A 19,982-nucleotide genomic window follows, 5' to 3' on the forward strand; every position below is an offset into this window, starting at 1 on the left:
GAAGCGTCTGCTGAGGGTGACACAGAGGGCAGCCAGCACAGGGACAGCAGTTGCTGGAATGAATGACTGAATAGATACCGTGCAGACACAAGAACGGTCTCACAGTCCCTTTTTAGATGAGTGATGGCCCCTGCAAGACTACACCGAGTGACCAGCATCTTTTCCCCATTTAAGTGAATTGACCCTCCCCGCCTCCCCCCTGGTCCGCACCACCACCTCATTCAACTCCAAATCTAGGTAGGATTTCCTTTCACCATTTAGGAAGTGTATTGTCCTGCTGTGGGAGTGATGTGACAGGACCCTGTGATTGCTCAGGAAAGAAGGGGAGCATTGTGTCAGGTGAGCTCTTGTTTTGTTGTAAGCATTGCAGGATGGGGATGAGCTTTGGCTCCAGACAGATGAGGGGAGAGCACATTGAATAGCTTGTGTTTAAAGTAGAAACTTTACACACTACAAAACTTTTTTAGGCTTCTAACAGCCATTCGTTAAGTCCAGATCCACAAATGCCTCAAAAATCCAAAACCCAGATAAGATTTTAAAACTTTACGTAGACAAACACTGCCCCCTAGGGGTTTGTAAGCATGCAGACATTTAAAAAAAAAAATGTCAAGACAGTTATCAGTCACTAAACTTGTAAATCTTTATTAACACTTTACAGTATTTTAAGAACATTGACAAAGACAAACAAAATACTACACAAGAAAAAGATCTGGTCACTGACAAAGAAGAACAGAAAAAGGCATTCAAATGTACAGTATTTACAAATCAGCTCAACCCTTCTGGACTTTGGTGATAAGTTCATCACAAAGTTTGGTGAGCTCTTCAGCCTCCTTCTCCTGTGGGGAAAAAAGGGAAGTTAGAATATTATGAGTATAATATTTTACCTCATCAAGAACAGATTCACTTTTTCACTCGCCTTCTGGTCCAGGCTCTTCTCCAGTGACTGCACCTTCAGCTGCTCCCGTCGCAGCTGTGCTTGAAGTGCAGATATCTCGGCCTTGTTTTTGGACCGCACCTCAGCAATTTCTTCATTTGCACTGAAGAGGAAGAATAATTGTCACTGAGACACTGCAAGTCTTGCAATTTACACTGTTAGCACAGGAGAGTTGGGTTTCTTACTGGCTAATTTTCTCCTCTGCGTGGGCTTTAAGTGTCTGGTAGCGCTGCTCCTCCTTTTTGATCCTTGCCAGATAGTCCTGAGCACAAGCTTTCAGTGTCGCTTCGTTCTGGGGAAAAGGCACAACAACAAACTTATAACTTCCACAGCTTTTGCTAAATATGTCAAGTATTTGTGCTTATAAAAGGGCAAAGGTTTGTGCTTTCTAACCTTTTTGTAACCCTCAATGACTTCCTTGTACTTCTCCAGTCTCTTGAAGAGATCGGAGAAAGATCTCTCCATGGCGTTCAGGTCACTGGACACTTGCTCCTTCTCCAGCAGAGCCTCATTGAGCTTTGCCTGGGACACCTCCCTCTCCCTCTCTTGATCAGCTGAATACAGAAAATTAAAGAGCTCTTTTTTTAATACACCATTACAATCAAAAATCCTAAAGACTAACATGCACATAATTTATATCAGCTTACCCATCATTTTTGCAATCATGAGCTCAAATTCTGCAATTATTTTCCTGTGTGAGTAAAAAAAAAAAAAAGTTGTCAACTACAAGTCAGAAACATATCATTAATTACAAGGACAAAATTAAATAGGAACACGGCTCACCTCATTTCTTGACCATCATCAAGTAGCTTTTTATACTTTGCACACCACTGCTCCTCTTTTTCTTTTGCCTATTTTAGAAAATAGACTTATTACTTAACTACTAATTATTCTGGAGACTGTTTTATCAATGTCATTTAGAAAACAAACACATTATTAACACTGAAGGCCTTTTCCAACCTATAAACTCATGCCGACAGTTGCTACTGAACTAAATACTGTGCCTAGTGCGGCCCTCATGTTTTCTACCATTATCCCACTTTTTAATAAAATGCTGATCTTTTCACCTAATGTCTTGCTTTATATATTATAAGATTCAGCTGGCACCAACATCCCTGCAAGATAAACAATCGCTCACATTTGCCTTTTAAAACACATTTCTTTGATATCAGAAGCTTGTGTTAAATCCAGAATCCACTGTGCTTGAATTAGATTACTCTAAACTGCTGCAGAGATTGTTTGGAAAACCACTGAAACCGAACTATCAACAAGGTCTAGTGTGGTTGTTTCAGTCTGTGCTAAACTGTCGTATTTCACATGCACCAAAACAGAGTGACTACAAATGAAAAGTCCTTTTCAGCGTTTAAAACAACTACTGATATTTGTCAAATCACAAAACACTGAGCAGTACATACCTCTGCCTGGACCTTGGCGATGGCTGCATCCATGTCTTTCTGACTGTACTTCAGCACTTCAATAATGGCATCCTCCGTGTTTGCTGGCTGGTGGAAAGGAGGGACGAGGCCCTCAAGGACTGGAGGAGGCTACATGACAGTTCCAATAATAAATCAAGTTAGGAGACGTAGCACTCAAACACTCAATGCTGTGTCCAAAAGCTTGTTTTTAAAAAGGCCGTCACCAGGTACAGTCAATGGCTTCAGTTCAGGAGTGACTTACTGCTGTTGTAGCATCATCAAACAGTTTGAAATCATCCTTCTGTGGTCCAATTGTTGTCTCTTTTTCTGCCATCTGTGGAGCGTCATGCCTGAGGGAAAAAAAAAAAAAACCCTCACTTGTTAAGTGGTCAAAGTGGTTACATTTCAGACAAATCTCATTTTGTTGTACAGGACGTCCAAAGCAGAACAAATTCAGCGCCAACATCCAGTGACAGCAGCAATCAGAGTAAGTGAAAACAGAAGTGCGTCATACCGTGAAACAAAGGCAGCGGGGCGAGAGACATGGGTCTGAGCAGCCGGGCCTGCAGACTTCTTTGGGCTCTCTCTCAGGAGGGGGTCAAATTTAAGGTACAGTGACTGCTTCCTCAATGCCGACTCTTTGAACTGCAGATGAAAAAAAACATTTAGATGCGTTAAGTTCATGCATTGACATTGACAAAGAATTTAATTTAAACATACATGAAGTAATTACTCACACTGCTGGACCCAAACTGCTCAAGGTAATCAATTTGTGCATTGAAGTCATTGGCCATGACTAGAGACAAAAGATCATAGGTTACTAGCTGTGATGATTTACAAAGAATTAATTTCTACAATACAGAACAAAGCATCAAAGCAAACGCACACTAAACAGGGGTGAACCCTTTTAAGACCATTTCTAAAAGCTTCTTGTAGAACAAGACAAAATAAAATAGTTAAGGCCAACCTTTACTTACACACAGTTCCAGGAACAAACTCGTCATCGACCTCTGGCAGGGCGGTCTGTGACGTCTGCTCCAGCTGACACAATTCAGAAGACTCAGGGAGACTGTCCACGGGTTGTTCAGCTTCAACTTTAAATGCCTTGTCACGGTCAGACGCAGCTTTGTGTTCAGCATCCTGTCATTCCACAAAAACAAATGTATTTTTTATGAAAAACACATACGACCAAAGGACGGGTAAATGGGTAAATGTTTTAGGATTGTGTCAAACTGAATTACTTCTCTTACTGCTCCAGGACTGGGCTCAGCAGCTAGGACAGACTCTCCAGCGCTACAGAGGGCAAAAGCACACGAAAACTTACAGTGAAATAAAGTGTTGCTGGCAAGCGAAGTACCCACTGGAAATAAATGCTCGATGCACACACACAAAAAAAAAAAGGTTAACATACCACGCTGGTGATAAGGCTTCCTTCTCCACAGGCTTGTCCGTCTGCTCTGTTTCCATGAGCACAGGGACAGATTTCTTGCTGCACTTTGGAGAGTTGCTAATGGCTGCTGATGTGCCAAAGGGATTGAAGCTGGGGTCGTCAAACTTGTCAAAGTTAAATGAGTAAGACTTTTTAGGAACGGGAACATCTGCACCATCACCAGCATCGGGTTTCATTGACTCTTTTGATTGTTTGACATCAGGTGCCAGCTTCCCCTCTTTAGATTTTAGACCAGGTGGTCTTTTGCCAAATTTCTTGGATGGCGGGTTCTGTTTGACCTCACTACCGTCATCGAAACCAAACTCAAGTTTGACCGGCTCCTTCTTGCCTGTGGCATCAGCTGACTGGGACGTTGATTCGGCAGCTGAAGGTTTGGTAGCGTTAGCGGTGATTGGGGCCACTGCAGCTATGGGTTTAATCTCAGGCTGAACAGGCGCCTCCTGAGCAAACTCAGGTATGTCAGCAACACTTGCAGGTTTATTCTCCTCTATAAGTGGCTCCTCGACCGGTGGGTTATTGACTGGCACCTTTCTCCCAAGAACAGGGGAATTCTGAATTTTGGAGCCACCAGTGTTGAAGGGATTGATTAAATCCAGGTTGTCAAAATCTAAGGTGTAAGAACCTTTCACTGGCAGTGGGGCATCTTCCACAAAATTGTCTGACACTTTGTCTTGATCATCACTTGGAGATACTTCAGCAGGTTGTTTTGTGTCGGGTGTGGCAGGGCACAAATCTTGTTCTTCGAACGCCGGGACCTTCACCACTGTGATCACACTGCTCTCAGTGGAGCTTATGTCGACAGAGGCGTCAGCCAGTGAGTTTTCCACAGACGGGGTAAATGGAAGCGTCTCATCCAGTGCAGATTCTGTTTTGGTGGGATCCTCCAAAATATTCTCTGGTTTTGTGTGTTGAGGCTCGTTTTCATCTGCAGTAGGATTTTTGACTACAGGCTTTGCAGGGGAGAGCATCATCTTATTAGATCCCTGAAATGGGTTGATATCATCAAGGTTGTTGAAATCCAACTGATAGCCTCCTTTGCTTTGTATCAGCATGTTATCATCAGGGTAAGATGACACACCTGGGGAAAAATTCAAGATTAACAGAAATTTTTCAGCATTCACAGACATTTTAGGGATATAGCTTTAGGCTGTTGGAAAATGTACCTTGTTTGGGATCAACAGGGTGATCAGCGGCATCTTGTGGCAAAGTACTGTAAAAATAAAACAGGCTTGGTTACTAATTGATCAGGCAATTCATTAGAGGCATGTTGCAGTATGGGAAATGCTACTTACTTTGTTTTATCTAAATTTAAGGAGTCCATTGCTTTTGTACACTCATCCACACTTGTCATCTTAATGGACTTGGTGGGAGAAAGAATTCTTTTAGTCGCAGGATCTCTTCTTGGAGTCTGAAAACAAACCTGCGCGCACACACACACACACACACTATATGATCAGAATAGTAAATGCTACCTGGATACAAAATTATACAGAAAAAAAAAATAGAGGAAAGTAATATCAAGTTTAATTATAATCTGTTTAAAGAGTCATAGGAGACGGTTAAAGTACCAAATATTTTAAAAGATGTCCAGTGTTAACAGGTGAAACAACAATACACAGGCAGATGTCTGGTGGCATTACAGTGTGTGACAAGTATCAAGATGAGAAGGGGGACACAACATCTGATAAAAAGTGAGCGGATTCTGTACCTTGGTCCCCTTTGGCACAGCCTTGCTGGGAAGGTTCTCTGACTGGCGCAGGATGGAGGGCCTCCCAGTTGGCTGATCCAGAGCAAAAATGTCGTTACTTAAGCTGTTCTGCTTTCCTCCTGGGCAGACCCCACGGTTCTCGTCGTTCACGTCGACAGAACTCATCCTGTAAAAGCAGAGACGAACTGTGAGTTACAGGGCTGGATCGGCCTGACTGCGCTCTGGGGGAGGCGCTGTCCTCAAAGCTGCACCCAGCTGATAAGACCAGTTGTGGAGTTTACTGTAGTGAGTAAAAATGACCTGCACAGACAAAGATAACACAGAAAGTTAACAAATCTAGACACACTCAACTTAATTTACTGAGTTTAATCTTGGTTTGCTCATGCCATTTGTATTAGTATAAAACACTCCTTAACTGGAAAAGCAATGATGCCGTCTGCAAATATTAGTTTATTGCAGATAAAATGTTGGCTGATAAGTTACAAGAAATTGCAGTACAACAATGTGAAAATGTTTGAAGTAGAAACCATGCAGCCATTACATAGTGTTTCCACTAGAGAGCACTAACAAGTGAATTATTGGTCACAGGTCTTCTCAAAAGGTCAAAAAAACATTATCATACAATGTAGAATTGTTAATATAATATCAATATAAATGATATATAAGCTTTGAACAATCCAATAATGTTCAGCCTATAGGGCACAGAGGTGTGTATGCTGGCTTAAGTTTAAGTGGTTTAAACAAATTGCACACACTTTTTTCCACAGTACTCATTTTAAGTTGTTCTAGCAGAAGGAGCACATGTATAGCGTTACATTAACAATGGCTCTGCTCCACTTAAAGAGTCCCACTATGTAATTGTTGGCTGTACTTTCCGTAGTGCGATATGCAGAGTGTCTGCTTTGAACAAGGTGTATTAAAGTATTATCGGTGAAATGACATTAGCGTTTGTTAAGTCGGTTAAACACTTTTAAGGGACCTGGAAAGACTGATGTGATTTCCATCTGAGGATAACGTTAAATTAACGATAAATGCTAAGCTAGCTAAGCTAACTGGTAACTTAAAATAACGTTATTTTGAGGACTGCCGTTAGAAGTTTACATACAGTGGAGGCAACTTTGGATCACGTTTAATAAACAGACGACGGTGGGGAGCGTTCACGGTGCTATATTATTATCCTATATTCACCACCTACCTCAAAACAGATGCAGTCGGCCGAAATGATAACGTCTTTTGTCAGATGATTCAACTTGAGGGTGGCAGAGACAGACTAATGTGCTTTTGAAAAAGACCTCACACGTCTTGCTCGGATGACAACCGTTTGGAATTTAAAAGTCTTGAAACGCACCAATAGAATCGCTAGAAACATTCAAATGAAACGCGCTTCCTGGTTAAGCAGCCAATCGCGCTAAAGAGCGGATATGATCCAACAGGCGGCTTCAAAGATGATAGAAATAGAAAGATGTGTCCTCTAACAAGTAAAGACTCAGCCACTGTGATCAGGCACACATGTAGATATAAGAAATATTGTAAAATAAATAAATAATGATTTGATTAAACTGATAATCCTGTTGTACACATAGACATACTTGGGTCACTGTATTGATTGTTTTCGGTGTGTCAATACTAAAGTGATTTGGATTGTACGGGCACATTGAAAGGGAAGTGGGAAGTGAGGCGGGGAGACAGTGAAGTCACTGAACCCTGTTTGATGACAACAAATTTCAATCTGTTTCTTGAAAGAGATAAAAACGGGAGGCGATTTAGAGAAATAATTTTGATGAAATACCCTATTTAATCTTTGCTTGAAATCATTGCAAATCAGTAGTAAACTAGTTTAATGGATATAAACACATATCCGTTTAGGAGGAGGAGGAATATGAATCATAGACTGTTTGACTGGAGTTAAACTGGTATAATGACTCATTGTGGTTGACGCTCCTATCCATCATAGATCAGACTGGCACATCCAGGAACTTCAGCCTGCGACAGGGTCCCGCCCTAGACTTTAATGTAAAATAGTAATATAAAACAACGGCACTAGAAAACCACCTGAATGAGACAACTATATAAATGACCCGAGTACACCATGTCAGGCAAATATACATCCAGTCTGCTTGACCTAGAAAAAGCAGGATATGCTGAAAAGATTAATTCTCCAGCATCAGGCTGGTGTATTAAGGTCTGTCAGTAACCCATTCAGTGGTCAGAGGTGTCCTTCCAACACCTGTTTTTACCTGATTGGGTCTCCAGGTTAGCAAATGACCAGTCACATGTTTTACTCTGCAGTCCTGCTCTGCAAACAGTTTGCTAGCCAGCAGCACTGCACTCTGACAGCTGACCAAACTAACATCAAGTTACAGCCTATAAATTAAGGTTAAGTTACATTAGTCTGGTCAGTGAAGCCGCCTGGGTTAACATAACGTTAACCAGTAGTTAACTGTTAGTAGCCTATTAAGAACACAGGTTCAACTACAAGCTATTCTTTAACTTTTTAGTCTAGCTTAGTCTTAGGTTGTTTTCTTCCAAAAACATCCAGCAAGTGTAACTGAGAATCACTGCTCAGGTGTATCATTGAAAGCTATGAAAAATTAAAGACCTGTGTCCCCACTTTTGTCCACTGTTGTAATAATTTCTGGTATTGATTTGGACTCACAGCATCACATTGCATTGAAGCTTTTTTGTATGAATATTAATACAAAAGACAAGATGCTCTAAAGTCCAATAGGGAGATGTATATTCTATATTGCATGTGTAGTAATCATTTCTGGTATTGATATGGATTCCCTACATCACATTATATGGAAGCTATTGGAAAAAAAAAAAAAATCCGCATGTGTCCAATAACTACTTTCAATTCAAATTCACAAATACTTCATAATTATAATGTCTGATCACGTGTACTAGTGCAATCAGAGTTCAGCAGTGTGGGATTCAATCCAGGTGCAACCAGCTCCACAGTGTCTCTTCGGCATGGAGTTGTTCATTTAAATTGGCTTGTTTAAGTGTGGACGCTGTTTGAGACTGTTTCCCCCTAAAAGGAGACTTGGTGCTGAAAGATACTCCGGACTAAGTGTTGCCGATCTGATCTTTAACACCTGGTATGTCGTAACTCAGATGTAGGTGGCGACACAGAGGTTTCCCACTGGTTTGTAGCCTGATTAGAGGCCGAAGAAGAAGAAGAGGCGGACCTGCCCGCCAATTTTGAGGGACGTAAACAGAGTCTTCCTGTTACGTCCGACTCTGCTATGAAGAGACTTGATTTTACTACATAACGGCGAACATTTATATGTCAACGATGAGTTACAGTGGGAAAGGTAAAGTTAGCGCTCCAAATGTTTATTTGTTCGGTTAGGAAACTAATTATGTTGTCAACATGCTGCTAAAGTTAATCAAGCTAATGCTCACTGTTTTCTCTGGTGACCTTAGCAAGCTAGTTAACCCAATCAGCTAACATGACCGAGCTACCTCCATTTAACGCTGCTGCCTTCATATAGACATTTTGAATTCGCAGTAACATGACATAACTATAAACACTAGTGCATTTATATAAGTTACTCTATTTATATACAGTTATTAAGTCAAAGCATCGGCCAAACATACTTTAACCAACAATCCTTTCATTTTGTTGACAGGAGTTTGCGATTCAACCCAACTTGCTGCAAGGTAATATACGTTTAGGACGCTTTACTTGTTTCATCCAAAGAAAAGAGTTACAGACACTAGTTAAAGTGTAGTTTTAGCTAACACCAGTCAGTATATGGACCTGGATCAGGTGTATGTAGCTTTTTATATGCGCATACAGAAATTGTTCTGTGGTTACTGTTTGCTTTGTGAGGTGATTGTGAGTTTGACTAGTAGGTTTAATGTTTTTACTGGGGATAATGTACAGTTAAATAAGTTATAATTGAGTAAACGCTCTCATGTCATGTTGTAATTATCAATTATCAACTCAATTTGTGTGTCTTACAAGTGGTTTTATTTTTATTTGTGGTTTCACAGCAGTGACAGTGACTCCATCAAAGTTTTTGTGCGAGTGCGACCTCTGACCCAGGGCACTGGGCTGACCACTGATGGAGATCAGAATCTGTGTCTCACAGTCACCTCACCCAACACCATCCGTCTGCTCTCAAAACCAGAACCACGAACCTTCACCTATGATCATGTTGCTGACATGGACACATCTCAGGTTATTGTATTATCAACATGCATGGGTCAAATTAGCTTGAGTGATTATCAATAACTTGGTTCGTCAGTGGGGGGATCTATGGCCAACTTGTGTGTGATCCTTATTTGTCATCCTTCAACAGGACTCTGTATTCTCCAGTGTGGCCAAGAATATTGTGGAGTCTTGCATGAATGGCTACAATGGTACAATATTTGCCTAGTAAGTCACCTATATCTTTATGCACAGTACTAAACTGAAAATACTTTATTGCGCAGTCACTCTGCGTTGTGCTGCATGTGCACCATCCGTTCACTTCCTTATCAGAGTTCTCTCTATTCTGCAGTGGACAGACAGGCTCAGGGAAAACGTTCACCATGCTTGGTGAGAATATATTATTCATATTGTGTACCAAAATCCTTTAAGGTCCTGCAGGAGAATAATTGTTTTTTTTTCTCTCTCGCTCTAGGACCATCTGAGTTGGATAACTTCACAGATGAACTAAGGGGGGTTATTCCTCGAAGTTTTGAATACCTATTTTTTCTCATCAACCGAGAGGTGGAAGGGGTGAGCTGAAGCATTTCATCATCGTGAACGTGTTGTAAACCAACATTGCATGTTTGTTTTCTAATGGATTTTGTTCTTTTTCCTCAAAGTCTGGCCAGTCCAAGAGTTTCCTTTGCAAATGTTCATTTATTGAGATATACAATGAGCAAATATATGACCTTCTGGACACAGCTTCTGCCAGCCTTTTCCTCAGGGAGAACATCAAGAAAGGTGTGTTTGTTGAGGGAGCTGTGGAGAAGTTTGTCAACTCAGCTGCTGAAGCCTACCAGGTATAAATTCCCTTCTTGCTTTCACTCATAGAAGGTTATTATACTTTTAATAGATGATACATATGGTAACACTCATGTCGAACTAGTCAGAAGGGACTATGTATCCAATTCAATGATTCAAAATGTAAGAAATAATTTTTTTGCAAAAATATAAAGCTTGTTTATTGACCAGTGTCAAATTTTTACAGAGTTGGGATCATCTTTAGACGTGTACCGTGGTAGTCTACAGAATTTGTGTTTAAAACCACTTAGGTGCTGTCTATGGGCTGGCGTAATCGACGGGTGGCCTCCACCTCCATGAACCGCGAGTCTTCAAGATCTCATGCAGTGTTCACCATGACTTTGGAGTCCAAAGAGTCCATCAATGAAGTGGTGAACATCCGAATGTCTCAGTTGAACCTGGTAGATCTGGCAGGGTCTGAGAGGCAGAAAGACACACACACAGAGGGCTCCAGACTCAAGGTTAGGCTTCGTTCTTGGATTCAGTCTCATTCTGAGGTGCTACAGTCATGATTTTTGCTCTTGCAAACAGCTGTTGTCTGCATTGTTTGTTTTTCAGGAGGCCAGCAGTATCAATCGCTCCCTCATGTGCCTTGGTCAGGTGATCATGGCACTGGTTGATGTTTCCAATGGGAAGAACCGCCACATCTGCTACAGGGATTCTAAACTCACCTTCTTGCTAAGGGTGAGTGTTTCTGAATGTAAAATACATCTTGGGTGTGGCTTTGGTGGAGAATGTCTTATGTTGCTGTGTATCGGTGTTATTTCATTTTGTAGTTATGTCTACTGAAAACAGTATTGATGTTTGTTTTTGGAAAGAGCTTGTGTATAAAATCCTGCTGGTGATGTGACTTGGTTCAGATTAAAATGAATAATTTTCGATTTATGCACTTGACATTCAAGTATTGAGTTTGGCTTTACAATTATTTATAGACTTCTTTTTGCTTTCTTAGAACACTAAGATGTTCTTTATGATTTGAGTATATATTGGATAGTATATACAGTAACTATTTATTGTTCTTTCAGGACTCTCTTGGAGGAAATGCAAAGACTTACATCATAGCCAATGTACATCCTGGTTCAAAGTGCTTTGGAGAAACACTGTCTACCTTGCAGTTTGCACAGAGAGCAAAGTTGATCAAGAATAAGGTATCTGTCATCAAACACAACTCTATTTTGTATTAAAACAGACTAAACCTAACCAAGTTCTGGTGATTTCAAAAGTAGAGCATTTCATGGTTTCATCTATGTGCAATAATTCTGTGTTGCCAGGCCATTATCAATGAAGACACACAAGGAAATGTGAGGCAGTTACAAGCTGAAGTGAAGAAACTGAAGGAGCAGCTCGCACAGGCACTGGGCTCTCAAGCAGTGGACTATGGGAGAGATGTAGCGCCAGGTGGACCTAAACTCCCCACGGGTAACCATACATAGACCAAACATATATTAACCTTTGGCCCCTCTTCCTCTGTAAACCATTTGCACACATTTAAAATTAATACAGCAATGTATTAGATACAATAACTGGGGTTACTATGTCACTAATGAAAGTTACATGCTTTTAAACTGATGTTTTCTGATATGTTGCAAAGTGTAAATCAGCTTTTCTCATCAGTTCCATCCACAGAAATAGATGTCTCATATAAAGCAAAGTTTATTGCTGCCATTCGTCTGTGGAAGAAACAAGAAGAGGAGAAAAGGGTATGGGAAGTTGTTTTTGTTTCTTGTTTTTTTGTTTTTTGCATTGTCCTCTCTTTTTGGATATTAAGCAGCTGTTAGGAAATAATGCTAGTGCAGGGAAACTTACTGTCATTTCTGACTTGCACTCAGATATCGCTCAAGAAGGTTGCTCAGCTTGAGGAGGCCTGGGCCCAGAAAGACAAGTTCATCCATTCCAGCCGAATGATTGTCAGGTTTCGAGAGGACCACATCTCTCGCCTCGAGAAGAAGTTGAAGGCAGGACAAGGCTTCCTGACAGACAAGGAGTCTCAGGCTCTGATTGACCAGCTGAAAGAAGAGATCAAGATCTTGAGCGATCAGGTACAAAATGTAATACCATTTGAGCACTGCCTAACCTGCTGCTGATGGCTGAGTATGTATAATGCGTGGATATGTGGTGAGTGTGCAGGGCCTGTAGTTCAAACATCAAAAAGCTCTCTAAAGTTGCTGCAGACAATGAATGACATAATTTATTTCCTCTGAAACCCAAGATAGGTTTCTTAATCGTTGCTTACTCTAAAAGGCTGTTTTCCATGTTCATGTGTGTCACACTTGATTCCTTTTTAGGTTGAGCATCACCCAAAGATGACTAGATATGCAGCAGAGAACTTCAGCCTCAGAGCGGAGAACCGCTTACTCCGATCTCTTGAATCAGTGGTGAGAGCTGAAGACGCTGCAGCCCATGTTGCTGTTGAGCTGGAAGAGGCCTTCCAGAGGACTATGGAGACGGAGAGACTCATGGAGAGTAAGTTCATTATCAGCTTTAACAAAGAAAAGGTCAAGTACTTGTACTGTAAACTATATCTGTTCACATATCAATAAACTCATGTTCCTCCACAGCCCCAGCAGCCTCCTTAACCTCTGTGGCTGCAGATCCTTCCTCAGCAGCTACAGCTGAGAGGCTGAAGGCTCAGCTACTTCAGAAACAGTCTGACCTCACAGCCGCCCTTCAGGCCTTTGAGGAGTACAAAGAAGTCACCAAGTAAGGAGGCTATTCAATGAAGAAAACCACTCTTAAACTAAATTCACATGGGCATTATCCTGAAAAGCTTAGCAGATGCTTAGGAACAAGACCCTCCAAAACCTGAAAATATATGCCAAGACATTTTGCCACGATGAAATCTAGTAACAGTAAAAACCTTTGGGAGCACACAGTGTACAGACTCGTTTCCTGGACACATTTTTTCTCACAGCATTTTTTCTGAATGCTGTCTGTGCAGTGAAATAAGGCCAAATAAGTGTAGGACAGATTTATTAAAGGAAAATGCATCCTAATTTCCTGACCTCCATTTGGGGTGGTTGAGCTGGCAAAATAATATCTTTGTTTTTTATCTTTGTATCTTACTTTCCTATATTTGATGTCGTTAAACCCTCCTTACTTATTAAATCCACTATTTGTTTACATTAGTGTTGCCGAGCTCTGATTTCTAGCTTCAGGTAGAAGCTGTTTCTTATTTAGACTACTAGAATATCATATTTCTTTTCAGTGTAAGGTGGCTTTATTTTATAATCTTAATGAAAGATGCCATTTTTGATTCAATGACTTTATAGGCTCATGGAGCTTAACAGGGTATTTGGATTGTGCGTTGTGTTACAGGAAACAGATGTCTCAGCTGGAGTCTGAGAAAAGATACCTTGACAAGTCCAACAGGCATTTGGAAAACATTTTGGAAGCCACAAATGCTTACAAAAAGCAGGAGGTCTCTGAGCTGAACAGAATTCACGTTGAAACTATAAGGGTGAGTGGATGCTGAAAGTATTTAGATCCACTGTGAGGCAAACTGTAACCTCATTATTTAAGATACTGTACTTTTGTTGTCTCTAACATGCATTGTAAAAACAATCGTGCTCTTTTATCTTTCAAATATCCGTTGTACCAGATTCTCACAACGCCCACCAAAACATACAACTTGCGGTCCCGTCTCGTGCCTCTCTCTAGCCCAGAACACCTGAATGGGACAGACAGTAATGCAGACAATATTTGGGCAGAGGAGCCTCCTTCAGATATGTCTGAGATGGCCTTGACTGAGGAACTGCGTCAAGTGCAGGTACAGCATTGTGGATTATCCCTTACATGTGGGTACAAAAAAAACCCCATAAAGTCCTCTTATTGTCTCGTACTTTCTCCGACTTCTCAACAGGAGCAAGCTAGTCGTGTCCAGACACAGCTGAATGAGGAGGAGCTAAAGAACGGCAAGCTGTTACAGCAAATTGAAAAACTTGAGGAACAGATCACTGTGATATCACAAGAGTCTGACCGCAGGAATGAGGTAGAATTTCCTCATGTTCCCCATTTCCAGTTTTGTCTTGTTGAAATTTAATGTTATTTAAGAAATATTTTAATTTCATTTGTAGGAATTTTCACCTGACATTGTTCTCACAAGGGTAACTTTGTTTCATTGTTTATCTTGTTGTCACTTTCTCTGTGGCTCACAGCACCTTGCTGAGATCACAAAGGGAGGGGGAGGTGTAGCCGACAAGCAAGTAGTTCTGAATGTTGTGTATATAGCACCATTGACGTTGTTTTCCAAATTGTTCTTTTCACCTAATGTAGCTACTTTCTAGTGAGCGAGCAGACAAGAGCAGAGATCAGCTGAACCTGCAACAAACTGTCAGTGAGCTGCAACAGAGCCTTCAGTCAGAGCAGCAAGCCGCAGAAGGTAAAGTTCTGATGTTTCACCCGTTTGCCTTCCTGCACTTCTGTTCGTGTTGAACTTTGAAGTCAGACTGAGGCAGGGGCAAGAGTACCAAAGTGAAGCTTCTTTCTTTCCCGTCCTTTCAGTGCTGAGGAGTGAAATCCGTGATCTGCGCACGGTGCTACAGTCGTCTGATAAGGAACTGGCCACCGCGAAGAACGAACTAAGAGATGGGCAGATTAATCAGCAGAGAGAGATGAGCCAGTTCTCCAGCAGTCTAATCAGCACACAGCTCCAACTTGACAAAGTCCAGTAAGCATGAGTCTGTTGCATTGTGACTCTTTTCAATCTGATGTGTTTACGTGTCCACAAGTACCGTGCTCATCATTCCAGGCTGGAGTGGGAGCAGCTCCTGGAGCAGCACCGGACACTGCAGGATTCATTTGACCAGCTGCAAGCTGAGGCCAAGTTTGAAGCTGACCAGGCAAGACAGCAGCTGCAGGACAGGCAGGAGGAGGTGGACAAACTGAAGGCACAGCTCACGGTTAGTGAACTCATGAACTCCGCTATGGCCATTTTTATTATCAAATGTAGGCTGTGGTCTCCCAACTGTCTGTATTGTCTATTCTGTTATTTTTGTGTTGTAGGAATTAAATAATTCTCTGCAGCTTGAGCAAGAGCACACAAACACCCTGATCTCGCAGTTAAGAGAAAATAAAGAAAGTACATCAAAGTGAGTTTTGTGTGTCTGTAGCATTTGTAACATTGTTTATAAAATTGTTCAGCATTTAAAATGACTCCTGTATTAACATGAGTGACCTCTGTGCATTCCTTCAGAGAACTTATTGAAACTGTGGAGCAGAATACACAGTTGAGAAAACAAGTCTCAGACCTGACGATACAAAATCAACAACAGGTCAGTCCTAAAAACAGTATACATGTTTGAAAAAAGTATTTGACATAATAGTTGAGGCTCATAGGCTAAAGCTGATTGTCGATTTTTGTTTTGAAGGCATCCAAAGTTGTCGATCTTGGGCAAAATGTTAACTCTGCCAATGAAACAATTAAAGTCCTGGAGCAGAAGATTGAACAGGACAAAGTAAGCATGAGTGACTAATATCTTATTTCTTCTAATATAACTGCTGTTTGTCTGCTGCCCTGCTGAATCCCACCTGTGTTTTTTGACAGGATGTTGTTTTAGATCTGATTAACCAAACCAGAGACCTCCGGTGTGAGCTGAGCCAGAAGGACCAGACCATTACCCATCTGTCTGGAGACATCAGAGATATCACAGTACTATACCCCTCTTATTTTACCCTGTATTTGTTTTAAATAATTTAATAAAATAATTCCTTTACTCTACCACCTCATACTGTAAATATGTTTACTGTTTGAATCAATCACCGCATGTTTATAACAATAATGTCATTGCTCTTCCAGGCCAAGTGCAATGCTGCCTGCCTTGAAAGGGAAGATATCAGCGAGCAAAACTCCAAGATGCAGATAGAAATCTGTGACCTGAAAGAAACTTTAGACAGACGGGTTGCATCCAACAGAATAGAGGCAAGTTTGATCATGTCAAACACCCATGTTTGTACATTTTATGTGGATTATTGGAAATGATTAACATTCTGAGCAGTTTTGTAGATAGGTATACATAATGTGTGCGTCTGTCCTCAGGTCGAGTTGTTGCAGGAGGAGGTTGCTTATGCCACTGAGGAGGTTGAGAGACTGACCAAGGTTTTAGATGAGCAGAACAGCCTCCTCCAAGCATCTCAGGAGCAAACAGCCCAGAAGGTCATCATCATACAGAGTCTACAGCAGAAGGTGAAGTTTTTTTAATCATCCCAGCTCAGAGTGAATAAATGATCAGTAAGGTAAGAGAGTCAAAATTACTAATTATAAAACTCTTATCAGGTGCAACACCAGCAAGAAGCTGTTGAAAGGACTCTCAGAAATGGCAGTTTCAAACCCCTTGTTGAGCAGACATTCACACCAAAATCATTACCTCGGGTGAGACTTTTCTGTGGTCTCTTTGTTCTTTTGTTCCCTTACATTCATTGTCGGCAGTTTGTACAAAATGCAGTCATCTGTCTTAAGTGGAAAAAGAAAGCATGATCACATAACACCAGTACTGGCCTCTCTTCTCTGGCTTCTTTTTCGTTTCAAGAATTATTTTAAGATTTTCTGGCGTATGTTGCGAGATCCAGGCGCAGAAATAGAAATGACCCATCCTTTGCACTGGCAGATTCTATTCTCTGGAGCAGTTTACCTGTTCATAGCAGAACGGCTCAGGCCCTGGAAACTTTTAATTAGCTGCTGAAGACCCACCTAAATTTTTGATGCCATTTGACACCATGACTTTATCCTCTATTGTGCTGCAATTATGTTATCATCATTATTGACATGCTTATTGTTATTCTCATTTGTTATTTCATCTTCTTCATCTTTATCTTGGCGTTTAAGCCTGTTCAGCCTTTTGGTCAACTGTGGTTGTATTAAATGTGCTATTTGGCTTAATTCTGTGTTCAAAAATAAACCACTTGTAGCTTGTTTTTATTTTACTTTGTTTATGTGCTAATCTTTTTTTCTGTTAATTTCTTTGTTTCTCAAGACACCCGGCACTCCAGGAAGCTTCAGCCGAGACCTGACCCAGGTGCTGGAGAACCAGGAGAGGGAGCTGGAGAATCGACGCTCCTCCATGATGACCATGGAGATTCTTTTAACCGAGCTGAATGCAGAGAGAGCTGCCAAGAACGAGGAGATCCAAAGGCTTAAGGTAAATCTCTGTGCCAAAGTTTAATTAATCTAAAGCCATTCATCAATGCACTGAAATATTCATTTAGCATGATGATCTTTGTTTTCTACTCCAGACTAAAACCTCTTGACTAGACTAAATTTAAAAAGCTGTACGTCACTTCATTAAAATGTTTTTTGTAGTATGCATAGCATTTTTGAATAGAATGAATGGCATACATTTTAGTGCTCTTAAGTCTATCGTTATTGTTGTTTTCACTGCCCTCAGATGCAGCTGAGTGAGAAAGAGATGGTCCGAATGGAGATCCAGGCTTTACTTGACCAGTTTTACACCAAGCAGAGCCAGAATGGAAATAACACTGGGTTAGGCCACTCACCGCTCTACAAAATATTAGATCATCCACTGCTGATTGCAGAACTGATTATCACTAATAATATTATCTTGAAATTTTCAGTGAGGAGTTGAATAACGCCATCAAGCAGTCCATTATTAATGAGCTACAGGAGGAGAGAGCAGAGAAGGTTTGTGTTTGTTCATCTGTTGGTTTTATTTGTCTTCTTTATTGAACAGTCACTTTATTTGTTGTTCCTCTCTCATTCATTAACAGAGCAAAATAATGCAGAAGCTGTCTGATACTCAACAAAGGTAAGCACCTTCAGTGAAGTCGATTAATTAGTGATTTGTCATTGTGTGTTATTCCGATCCTTCATTAATGCGTGACGTTTGACGAGCTCTTTTTGGTTTTTGTGCTGGGGATTAGGCTGCAGGCGCAGGAGTCGATGTTGGCCCAGTCTCAAACCTGCGTTCAGGAGCTGACCACTGAGCTGAGGAACCGTTGTCTAGAGCTGAGGGAGCTCAGCCAGAGGATACAGGAAGAGGACAAGCTGATCCAGGTCAGACCCACAGCAGATGAGTGTATCTATCACTGAAGAAAAGGAATTAGACTCCTGGGCAAGTTAGACAGCAGCTGAAATTTGGTATACAAGTCCTCAGAGGAAGACTGTGAATGAGTTCCTGATTGGGGTTTGCCAATGATAGTTAAAGATTTCACCGTACAGCAACTTCTTTAATCAGCACATTTCAAGTCAAGCTGGAGCACCGTGTGCAGTTACACCTGATCATATTTTATTTCACATTCAAATTCATCATTAAAATTTAGTATTCACACCAAGTTGTTTCTGGTGAAGAAGGCCTGTTGGTATGTCTGTCTGTGTTTGACCAACAGCACACAGTAAGCTATTCAGTTTATGTGATATAACACAGAAAAAAGCTGCGAATTCACACACTGGAGAAACTAAAACCATTATTTTTTAATTGAAACATGGCTCGAACAGTCGATCCATTATCAAAGCTGTTGCCTTTTACTTTTCCGTCAGTTGACTAATCGATAATTAGAACTGCAGTATTGATATATTTTCTGTTCGATAGGAGAATGAGGTTCTCCGTAAGCAGAATGTTCAGCTGTCTGAGGAGAACGGAAAACTTGTGGGGCACAAGAATCACAAACAGAGGATTGAATATCTGGTGAAGCTGAAAAAGGAAAACACCAAACTTCAAGAGGTAACTAACAGACTGCTGTAAGGAAAGGATATTTCTCTCTGGTCACATGAGTATCGTTAACTCATCACATTGACGTGCATTTTTTTTGTTTTTTAAAGGAAAATGAAAAGCTCAGAACGGAGGTAAGCTTAATGCGAGACCATATTGGATGTCCACCGCTGGAGATGACCTAAATCCCTGTTTTGTTTTTTTTTGGTTTTTTTTTACCGTTTCATCGTAGATAAACTTGCCTCCTTTCCAGTCAAAAAGTGTTTTATTTTTATTATATTTTTTTACTTAAATTACATGATTTTTGTTTTTCTATAATTTGCAGTAATCATTGTGCTTATGACGTGTTCATGTTATTACCCCTCTTTACAAATTGCCTGGAAACGTACTGTAACTTTACGCTGATCTGATGTTACAGCAGCGACAGACTGAGTTGGACTCCGTTAGTCCGGCTGCATCTTTACTTCGTCTTATTGGGTTGCATTATACGCCTTCTCACATTGCTCTCAGGCTACACTGAAATTACAACAATGCTGAATAGCATCTTAATGTGAAAACAGTTTTATGTTCATACTTTCTTTTTTTTAGACGCTGATGTCTGGTGCTGTGATTGTTGACCCTGTCAGTTGTATCTCTGGTTTGTCCTATCAGACTGAATTGTATAGCCAATGTCTTTTAGTATAATGACATTTTTAATACTGTAATTAAATGATTTTTTCCCCTAACTCTGGTAAGCTTTAATGCCCCACTTTACATACAACATTAATGGGACAGCAAATATAAATCTCATCACAAAAACTCAAAATGGGACAA

The 19,982-nt window shown here is 40.8% G+C and overlaps 2 protein-coding genes across 3 annotated transcripts; one reads left to right on the top strand and one right to left on the bottom strand.

Moving 5' to 3' along the window:
• Positions 1-621: 621 nt before the first annotated feature.
• Positions 622-6,778, bottom strand: tacc3 (transforming, acidic coiled-coil containing protein 3). 2 transcript variants are annotated; one of them, XM_070842359.1, is made up of 17 exons: positions 6,703-6,778; positions 5,508-5,673; positions 5,092-5,207; positions 4,963-5,009; positions 3,761-4,877; positions 3,591-3,642; positions 3,327-3,489; positions 3,087-3,145; positions 2,864-2,994; positions 2,612-2,699; positions 2,350-2,478; positions 1,718-1,785; positions 1,582-1,625; positions 1,328-1,488; positions 1,120-1,226; positions 917-1,037; positions 622-836 (listed from the first exon to the last, which is right to left on the bottom strand). In XM_070842359.1, exons 2-17 carry the CDS (start codon positions 5,670-5,672, stop codon positions 771-773), a joined length of 2,634 nt encoding a protein of 877 aa, XP_070698460.1. In that variant the 5' UTR covers position 5,673; positions 6,703-6,778; the 3' UTR covers positions 622-770. The 2 variants fall into 2 exon arrangements, with proteins under 2 accessions (XP_070698460.1, XP_070698459.1); XM_070842358.1 differs by having other exon boundaries at positions 5,092-5,219.
• Positions 6,779-8,743: 1,965 nt separating this feature from the next.
• Positions 8,744-19,894, top strand: kif15 (kinesin family member 15). Its single transcript, XM_070842098.1, has 35 exons — positions 8,744-8,824; positions 9,143-9,173; positions 9,510-9,696; positions 9,818-9,894; positions 10,019-10,056; positions 10,142-10,239; positions 10,329-10,508; positions 10,761-10,970; positions 11,068-11,193; positions 11,535-11,657; positions 11,781-11,928; positions 12,124-12,209; positions 12,339-12,548; positions 12,795-12,972; positions 13,068-13,209; positions 13,825-13,966; positions 14,108-14,275; positions 14,369-14,497; positions 14,782-14,887; positions 15,010-15,175; positions 15,257-15,407; positions 15,511-15,596; positions 15,701-15,779; positions 15,876-15,962; positions 16,052-16,156; positions 16,304-16,426; positions 16,544-16,690; positions 16,781-16,876; positions 17,478-17,642; positions 17,889-17,983; positions 18,076-18,142; positions 18,229-18,266; positions 18,382-18,514; positions 19,050-19,181; positions 19,280-19,894. The coding sequence occupies exons 1-35, from the start codon at positions 8,797-8,799 to the stop codon at positions 19,352-19,354; spliced, it is 4,152 nt and encodes a 1,383-aa protein (XP_070698199.1). The 5' UTR covers positions 8,744-8,796; the 3' UTR covers positions 19,355-19,894.
• Positions 19,895-19,982: the final 88 nt, after the last annotated feature.

Source organism: Pempheris klunzingeri, chromosome 13 (genome assembly GCF_042242105.1).
Source record: "Pempheris klunzingeri isolate RE-2024b chromosome 13, fPemKlu1.hap1, whole genome shotgun sequence".
Lineage (NCBI taxonomy): Eukaryota > Metazoa > Chordata > Actinopteri > Acropomatiformes > Pempheridae > Pempheris > Pempheris klunzingeri.

Excerpts from the sequence above, each read along its gene's own strand:
- kif15 (XM_070842098.1), top strand. The coding sequence starts at position 8,797 with ATGTCAACGATGAGTTACAGTGGGAAAG. Across the intron at positions 12,549-12,794 it reads TCAAGATCTTGAGCGATCAG|GTTGAGCATCACCCAAAGAT; the intron begins GTACAAAATGTA and ends ATTCCTTTTTAG. Across the intron at positions 16,877-17,477 it reads CACCAAAATCATTACCTCGG|ACACCCGGCACTCCAGGAAG; the intron begins GTGAGACTTTTC and ends TTGTTTCTCAAG.
- tacc3 (XM_070842358.1), bottom strand. The coding sequence starts at position 5,672 with ATGAGTTCTGTCGACGTGAACGACGAGAACCGTGGGGTCTGCCCAGGA. Across the intron at positions 3,643-3,760 it reads GAAGCCTTATCACCAGCGTG|CGCTGGAGAGTCTGTCCTAG; the intron begins GTATGTTAACCT and ends TGCCCTCTGTAG. Across the intron at positions 1,038-1,119 it reads GCAGAGGAGAAAATTAGCCA|TGCAAATGAAGAAATTGCTG; the intron begins GTAAGAAACCCA and ends CTTCCTCTTCAG.